The sequence below is a fragment of the Heliconius melpomene genome, chromosome 8, assembly GCF_056956725.1.
Source record: "Heliconius melpomene rosina isolate 202511_hmr_F chromosome 8, ASM5695672v1, whole genome shotgun sequence".
NCBI lineage: Eukaryota > Metazoa > Arthropoda > Insecta > Lepidoptera > Nymphalidae > Heliconius > Heliconius melpomene.
This window is the reverse complement of record NC_140396.1, coordinates 9,473,755-9,483,235: the sequence shown is the minus strand read 5'-3', so window position 1 is coordinate 9,483,235 and position 9,481 is coordinate 9,473,755. Positions and strand designations below refer to the sequence as shown.

General features: G+C 33.4%; 1 protein-coding gene across 1 annotated transcript; it reads left to right on the top strand.

The window, feature by feature from the left end:
• The first annotated feature begins 6,677 nt into the window (after window positions 1–6,677).
• On the top strand, window positions 6,678–8,781 carry LOC146537039 (all trans-polyprenyl-diphosphate synthase PDSS2-like). The gene is made up of 5 exons (XM_085189655.1): window positions 6,678–6,730; window positions 6,913–7,075; window positions 7,425–7,731; window positions 7,885–8,040; window positions 8,228–8,781. Exons 1-5 carry the CDS (start codon window positions 6,678–6,680, stop codon window positions 8,779–8,781), a joined length of 1,233 nt encoding a protein of 410 aa, XP_085045781.1.
• Window positions 8,782–9,481: the final 700 nt, after the last annotated feature.

Sequence of the window (9,481 nt, the reverse complement as noted above, 5' to 3'; positions counted from 1 at the left end):
AGCGACACTATTGCAATAAGTATGTATGTAGTGTGCGTGTACCTATTTCTTAACTGTGACTAACTGTATCCATTAGCAAGATTAATTTTAAACACGCATTACTAAATATTCTATTAAATTGAACAAATCCTTGAGGCTGTTCTGGCGCAGGGGTACAAAGGTGTGATTGAAACGCGACGGTTGTGGGTTTATTCTCCGAGGGAATGAATTATTATTTATTAACATTTTCATTTCTGCTCTCTGAACCCAAGGCAAAAGCCCGACGTCGAGCTCCGCCCCTCAACACGCAATAGCTCGAAAAATTCGGTGGAAAGGGGAACAGAGTGTCTTAACACTATTTTCCCTTTGCCTCCCAGCTATATGCGGGATACAGCGTGCAGCTGATATATTTTTAAATAATTCCTTTTCACTTTCAAGAGTACATACTGTCAATTCTTTACTAAATTACGCCATGTTGAAAGATCACAGCAAAAGGTTAGATGGGTAATAAACGCAAACATCAGTTGTAACGAGAGTTATCTATGTAGGCCAGAGCCAGTCACCTGCGCGTCCAATAAAGTTACTAGTTTAGACCTAGCGTGGGAATGTTAGGTGTCCTAGGCAGAGGTGGAGAACCTGTGGTATCTAAAAAAACACCTGTGAGAACCGAGTGTATTTGGCCTGTTGTGGCGCAGCAGTACAAGCGTGCGACTGTAAACACAATAGGTGGATTCGATTCCCATTCGGGAGAACAAAATATTTAATATTCTTCGCTCATTTCTTTTAATTATTTCGCTGCTTCCAAGTGTCTAGTGATAGTCTAGTGATACAGCGTGGAGCTGCTTCCGACGTTAAGCAGGTTCAATTCCCACTCAGGAGAATTTTAGAGATTCTTATGATTAGACTAGTAAATCAGCCGAGTTTAGTTTCATAATAACTTTTAAATCAAAGCACTTGTAGCACTTGGGTGTGAAAAGCGTGGTTATAGGTTTTATCTTTTTTGTAAGTTTTTTATATCTATAATATGATCGAGTAATATAAAAGGAATAGTGCGCAGTAAAGAAACAGGAACCTCATATAAAAAAATCATCGTTAGTTTTCGCAAAATGTTTAGTACCACTGATTTAAATTATGCGGATTGCGTTGAGGCTCGGATGAATGTCCGATCAAAGTTTTAGGGCCTGTTCTCACGTACGAGGCTGCATGGCCGCGTACTGCATACACTCAATGGCAGTTAAAAATAGATGGATTCATATTTACTGTGATCTATTATTAAATAATTAAATTATATTTTAATACTAGCGGCCCGCTCGCGGCTTCGCCTGCGTGAACTACGTTATTATTAATTTCTGTCTCCATGAGTACCTACGTCCTATAAGTGATGTCCACGCAAAATTTGATACTCCTAGCATTTATAGTAACGAAGTTTCATACAAACTTTCAACCCCAAAAACAACCCCTTAGAAGTCGAATACTGCAAATTCCCGTCTTAGCGAGCACCTACGTCCTATAAATAACTCCTATGCAAAATTTGAGATTCCTAGTACATGTAGTTTCTGAGATTTCGTGATGAGTGAGTGACCTTTCGATTTTATATATATAGATTAATATAATTATGTTCAAAGGACAAAAATATGATGCCATATTTTTCTTTAAGAACTTGGCATAATACTTTTTATCGCTAGCCAAGATAGACAAGAGTGAATATCCCAATTCCCATTTTCCACCTAATTTTCGAGACATTCCGTGTTGAATGGCGGACCTTAACGCTGCGTTTTGTCTTATTAATAGAGCGAGGAAATGTGAACTCATTTCCTTAAATGAGAATTGAACCCTCAAAAGTCGTGCTTAACAGTCGTACTGTCGCTGTGCCACGACGCCATCTTTTCCCTTATATTAAAACATCACATAATGCCATTATTGAACTTATATAATATTATAACACCCTTATAATATATGTTCATTATAAAATATGGCCGCTACAAAAGTCCACCATAATTTGTCCACACGATCGACAGCTTTTTACTCCTAAATTAAAATTGCAGTTAATGTCGTTTCCTCCAGTATCAGCCAGATATTACAGGTTAAAGAAAAATATTGGTATAATAGCTGGGCGTGGCCATCTCCTACTGGTTCTCCTGTTGCCCATAAATCTACCAACTCATTTCGTTTTTAAATTATGTGCTTAAAAATGTATGAAATTATGAATGATGGCGGTTGGAGTTGTGTGTTGAATGCAAATATGTAATCTTTTGATTGTTACATTCGTTTTCAGATAGCGATCTAATTTCGATGTTCGTTCGCGGTATTATGAAAAAAAAATGTAATTTATGTAGCAATAGTGTTGCGAAATGTTGATTGGTTTTGTAATTTCTTAAATTATTGGCTCATATTTAAAAAATCAGCTTCACGCTGTATCCCGCACAGAGCAGGGTAGGTAGAGGGAACCTAATGTGAACACTCCGTTCCTGATTTGTATGAAATCAATACTTAATTATTAAAAACGGGCAACTACTAGTCAGTATCTATGAAATAATAATGATTTTATAAGTATCATATTTTTACAACATGTAAGTATTTGATAGTTATGAAAAAGCAACATGGTGCCGACCACCTCGGGCACTGGCCGGTTCAGTAACTACAATGTCTATAATAATTATTACAATGTGTATAGAAAATATGAAATTTCTCATTTCTTCGAATGGAAATCGAACCTATAACTGTGCGAATGCAAACTTGATAATATTTGCACGCTTCTGCCACTATTATTATTTCAGTAAATTAATAATTTGAAATTAATTATTAAAATAAAAAAGTGCCTAATACTTTTAATAGTTCAGTCAGTGCTCATATTACTTAAAAAAAAAATACCACAGATTATTATAAAATATAATAATCTCTGTTTTACTCATATTTTTGTCATAGGAATCCTATTACAAAAATAAGTGAATTGCTTTTGATAGTAACTAAAATAAATTAAACTAATAATTACTTAAAGTACTTAACATTTCATTAGAGAAAATATCGTTAATAGTCAAGTATAAAATTAAACAATTACTTAAAATATTCTCAATTTGCAAATTTCATATAAAACGAGAATATAACAAAACAAATTCCGAACTATAGCCATAAAGTATACATTTTACAAGTTGAATTAAAGCAAGAAGGGAACCCCATGGCGCTGACCACCATGTTACACCGCACCGGCAATCAATGAGCTACGGCAGGCATTTAGTTTATTTGTTCAATAAAAATTATGTTTTATTGAATCCTGAGTACCTACGCTACTTTATAATTATAAATTAATTTTAGTCATTAATGTAATTTGTTTTTTTAATATATAAATGTGAAGATTGTAGGTTCGATTCTCACTCGGGGAAAAAACTGTGGAACAAGACAAAGCACAGGGTTGTCTAGCAAGCTAAAAATAAATCCCATATATCACATGTCACTTACTTCGATTCCTATTTGAGAGAATGAAATATTTAATGTCGACAGTGGTGCAGGGGTGTAAGTGTGCGAATATAAACATGAAAGGTTGTGAGTTCGATTGCCACTTGAGAGAATGAAATATTTAATATTTTCTTTTCCTCGCTCTGGTAACGAGACAAAAGGCGTTGAGTTTCGCCTCTCAACACGCAATGTATCCAGAAAGTTGGAAACGGAAATGTTTTAAGGTTCCTATGTTGCCTCTGCCTACTTTTATATGTGCGGGATAGAGCGTGAAGATATACTATAATAAGAATGATTCTCTTAAAAAAGTGAGCATTATTTTTGAATATGTTTAAAAATAACTCTTATCGATATCAATTTCATGCAATCAAAACGTTCGATCATTTCAAAGCACCTGGAGTTTAAAAGGATCAAAAATCATCCAATTCGACCAATTATTTTCTCACCATAATTATAAAATTAAATGTTTGAATCGCTATCTCCATTCTGTTGGTCTGTGGGTCTGTTATTTCTTTATAATTATAAAAGTTTGACCGCTAAGCTAATGATAGCATACGCGTTTTTAATTGCAACCCCGTCGCGCCGCGCCCGCCGTCTTAAAGGATATTGCTATGCTTTTTAAATTATCTACAATTGTAACTTGTGGTAAATTTTCTTTTTGTTTCGAGTTTTTTGGGTTCGGGCTTTGGGGTTGTTTAGTCACGTTTCGTATTTAAAAGGGTTTAGTTTAATAATATATGTTAAATGTAATTGCAATTATGCTTTTCTTTGTATTTTACTAACTATTTATTAACTGTGGTTTCGCCTCGCTTAAATTAAATAAATTATTATAAATTTTTAAGTGTGTCATCAGTTGTTAACAATTGCGACAGATATAGATTCTCATTTAATTATATTGTTAAAGTTAAAAACTACTGTTATTTAATTTTTTCTATGTCCCGCTTTTGGCAAAAGTATCTTTAGCTTAAAATATTTAAAAATGTCGCTTTGCCCCAAGATAGAGTCTGTAAAAGCTGTTCCAATTCCCAGATACAGTGTTTTTTATTGGAACTATTGGCCTTATGTAATAAAGTCTTTAGCCTTCCTTCTAATCGAATTAATACCACAAACCGCAATATGTATTTCTTTAGTTTCACTTAAAGTTTTCACCTAAAGATTGACTAGAGATCTTATATAGATGTATAATATAACATGGATAATTCTTGGACGTATAAACACTCTATTTAACTATTTTATATAGGTAGGTATAGTCGTAATTTTTGCACTGAATTTTAATTAATTCTATTATTACCTATAACTTAATTTTAAAACTTAAAGTTAGACCATTTTGCCTCGGGCTAGCACATTCCACTACCACTGCAATAATAATCATTTGAACAAACACAAGCGACTAAAATGCCAAAGTCGTTAACTAAGATATCTAGAAACGTAACGTTTTAGTGCATAATAATGTTATGTCCGGCGCAATGTCTGTTAATCTTCACTAGATACCTAAATGAAACGTTATTGAGAATATTCCAATTTAATTACGGATAATTGCACAAATATTTGCTTAGATTACTTAATTTAGTATCCTTCCATCGTGGCGCAGTAGCACGGCGGATGATTGTAAACTTGAGGGTTGTGGGTTTGAAATCCAATCGGGAGAAAGCTTATTTAAAGCTTAGACAAGTCATGGCGTTAAGATCCGCTACTCAACAAACAAAGTCACGAATTGAGGCAGAAAGAGGGCCAAAGGCTGAGGTTTTCTTTGTCTACTCCGCTATGAAAGCGTGAAAGTACAAAAGTCCTACTTGTTGGAATAAAGCATATAATTATAAGTTAAATAGAAATGTCCTATGGGTCGTAGGTTCGTATTAAAAAGAAGAAACTTCTTCGTAGTCTGTGGATTCTCTGTGCCCGTCATTTGCAAGACAGCTAAGACCCACTTACTTATATGGATACATTTTATAAATATATTTATATTTTATAAAACATTGTAATGTATAATTGAATTATATATATGTTATTTAAATTAAGCTAGTGGCCATTTCGTCCTGCTTACAACGTGGTCCCACTATAGGTGTGTGTTTAACGTTTCAAATATACTAATATTCATAAAATTATACAATTAAAGTTAACCTTTATAATATAAAATGCAGCAAAACTTTATCAATAAAAGACAATTCAAATCATTGAGCGTAAACAATTAGGGTCGAACTACTTGTGTGCAATTGTGGTTACTAAGAATTCTATAGTAGCGTTAAATGTCAACGGAAATGATAACGAGGCATGCGCGTGCGCATTTACTTATATAATTTATTGTTCAAAATACACCATTATATTAAAAATATAATAATGTCGTTTTCTATTTTATTTGTAGGTACGACAAAAACAGTGTGAAATGGTAATGTCGAATAAATAAAATTGCAGAATTCCTTCAGAATCCTATAACATTTAAGGGTTTAAGGGAAACTTAATAATAAATATAAGTTAAAGTTGAGCATAAACTTTACATTCTTATATAAAACGTATAAATATATTTAAAGAGGTGGTTATATTTTACGTGAACAATGTTTTCTATCACGCGCCCGGTGGGGGGCGACGAGCTAACGAGTCGACGTTAAATATAGGCACTTGTACTTTGTATTGAGTTTGAGGTCCACGCCTCGTAGATAACATGAAGATTTTTTTAAATATACATTTTTTTTATTTTACGCTGTTTCCGCACATAGCACCCTGGCAGAAGAAACATGGAAATTTAGTGTTAGACACTGTTCCCATTAAGACACTATCGTTCTCCATTTTCCACGGTCAATAATTATTTAGGCCGCCGTGACGCAGCGGCCCAAGGGTGTGACTGTAACGCGACGGTTATGGGTTCGATCCCCACTCGAGGAGGCGAAATATTTATTTACGTTTATATTTCCATTTCTTCGGTCTATCGCTCTGTTGAGCTCTGCCATTAGCACGCAAGCCTCCAGAATTCGGCAGAATGTGGGGAACGAAGTGTCTTTAACACCAGGTTCCCTCTGCCTACCCTGCAATGTGCGGGATACAGCGTGAAGCTAAGCTTATCGGCTTAAATAGAACAGTAATATTTGAAATGTAATTATTTTATTTATGCTTATCTGTGGTAAATAAAGAGGTTGTAACAAGTCTTATTTAAGAGTTCTTATTTAATATATCCTATACATGTAGAATAATCTCTTACTAATGACAGATGTAAAACAGATTTTAATTTTCATTCATACGCAAATATTACAATGCATCGTAATGGAATAAAAATCTTCAATAGCACTAAAATTTTGATGCCAAGGTAAAGTTATAAATTTAAAAATAATATTTTTTCAAAAGTTAATCTTTAAAAAATAAAAGCGACGAGCAGGAATCTAATACAAAATAAATGATATAGTTTAAAAATAAATTAAGCTTCACGCCGTATCCCGCACACAGCAGGGTAGGCAGAGTAATTAAATTTTTACCTACTCCCAATTTAAGTTGTTCCCGCTGGACTTCCAATATAGCCAAGAACAATGAGCTCGACTGGCGCGACGTTTTGACGGAGGCCGAGCAAATAGTGGGTTATCCCACTTCCTTTCTAAACCTGCGATGGCTTTTTAACGACGAGATAGCCAGCACTGCCATACATCTCAGAAAGTTGGTTAGTACTTAATATGAAAATAGCAAATATAATTTAATATGGGTAATGTTAATACGTAAAACATATTACATTTAATTATTTACTAAATAAAATTGAATGCAATTAAATAAATAATGTTAGAATCTAATAACAATTTAAAATTAACGATTATAGGCATATGATTTTTTTATTTCCAAAATGAACTACGCTGGTATGTAATTATATCGTTAATCCTTAAATATAAATGACATGACAGATATTAATATAATATAAATGTTCTAAAATACAACATTTTTAAGACCGAGGTACTCTTTATTATTGATCTATCTCTTTTCGAATCAACTTTTAAAGAAACTATATTATATTTAAGGTTGGCACAAATCATCCACTATTAAAATCAGCAAAAAATCTCCTCATTGGTTCCAAAAGTAACCTGCAATCAGTGGGTCTCATTATCCTGTTAGTTTCAAAGGCAGCCGGATTCGACTCCCAGGACTATACGAAAGACAAGCATTCCTCAGGCATTCTTCATAGTCAGAGAGCACTCGCTGAGATCGTGGAAATGAAGAAAATAGGACACATGATACACAAAACTATGGTGAATTTGAGAGAAAAGGAGAAGCATGGGGAGAAATACAAGGATCTGTTGTATGGAAATAAAATTGTTTTGCTTACAGGTAATTTGTTAATTTTATTTCGGATATAGAAAACAAATTTTGTTAACTTTGGATGAATAATAATGGTAATATATAGGTAATATCTAGTGTGGCCGTCGTGGTCCAGAAGCGCTTAGGCAGATACGTTCTTACCAATATGCGTCCATATTTTAGGTGACTATCTTCTGGCAAGCTGCCTGAAGAATTTAGGAGGTTTATATAATAACGAAGTGACGGAACTTATTTCGACTGGCCTAAGAGATCTAGTGGAAGGCGACTTCTTGGGTGAATATGATGATGATAACAATCCATTGCCGAGCAGACCAGTAGGTAATGAAATGTTTTGATCAGTATTATTTATATTAGTAATTTGATTCCTGTTTTGTTTCCTGTGTTGTTGTTTTGTCAAAAATACTAAATTAATTATAGAAAAAAAAAACAACCCCTTCATCACCTATATTTTCAAAGAATGCGCGATGAAAGAATGTATAAAAATAATTATTAACCTATATTTCAGCGTGTAATGATATGAAAGATTATATATGGGTAAAAGAAAATAATCTTGGCACGCTTGGTTCAAATGATTATCTTGGCCAAGGAAAGAATGAATGGCTCTTGCGGACAATGCTGACATCGGGCAGTTTACTTGGTAAGGGTTGCCAAGCTGCCATGAAGTTGGCAAATAAGGGTCAAAGTATAGAAAGAGATGCTTATGTCCTTGGCGGGCATTTGGCAATTATTTGGCAACTTTATTTAGATATAAAAGACTTTTATATTCATCCATACTCTTATTCTTTGGTGGGTGCGCCTGTAATCTTAGCTATATGGGAATATCCAACCATCTATAGCTTTATTATAGAAGCGAAATTAGAAAAAAGACCGGTAGAATATAAACAATTATACTACGCCGTTAGAGCAACTAGATCTTTGGACTATTTAACGACTCTTCTTGAAGAGGAAATGGCTGCCATTTTGGAATGCAGTACCAAATTTCCGGTTGAGGACGCTAGAGTTGCGATTCAGAAGATGGCGTCTACAGTACACAGCGAAACTTTACAGTACATAGAATAGTGGCCATAATAAGAATAAAAAAATATATATACATACATTTGGATAGGTCACACACAATGTCTGATTCCATTTTAAGTAAACCTGTAGTATAAGAGTGTTCAGATAAATAATTCATTTAAATATAATATTTATAATTAGGTATATAAATACAATAAATTCCTGTTTATTTTACTAAATTTCTTACCGACCTCGACCTTATAGTATATTAATATATACTTAATAAGGTCGCCTTTGCATACTACTCTATGCGCAAAATGTGTTTATTGTTATGTTTTACTATATGTGTTATTTTATATTGCTATTCCTATCTCTCTTGTAAAATGTTTTATTTCCACTATGTATGCAAAAAAGAGATTTATCTGTCTTTCTTCTTTTTAGAAGCTAAACTCAACACCCTCTTATTTAAAACATATATTAATTATTATTAACAATATAACCAAGCTCGTCAATAAAAAACAAAAAAATAAATGTATTATTCTTTACGTCACGACACCTGAGATAGAAATTTAAAAATACGCCTGTTGCAGTTACATTCGTAATTTACTTGTTTTTTTTATTCTCACACGAAGGCAAGCACTTATCACCGTACCGTGCAAAAATACGTTTTTGACATTTCAAACATAAATTTCACATTTTATTGACGTTTTATATTATGAAATTGAATTGAAATTTAAAATATTCTTAAAATAAATCCAGTGTC

Coding starts and splice junctions, on each gene's coding strand:
- LOC146537039 (XM_085189655.1), top strand. CDS start 6,678: ATGCATCGTAATGGAATAAAAATCTTCAATAGCACTAAAATTTTGATG. Junction 7,732..7,884: donor TAAAATTGTTTTGCTTACAG/GTAATTTGTTAA, acceptor TCCATATTTTAG/GTGACTATCTTCTGGCAAGC. Junction 8,041..8,227: donor ATTGCCGAGCAGACCAGTAG/GTAATGAAATGT, acceptor CCTATATTTCAG/CGTGTAATGATATGAAAGAT.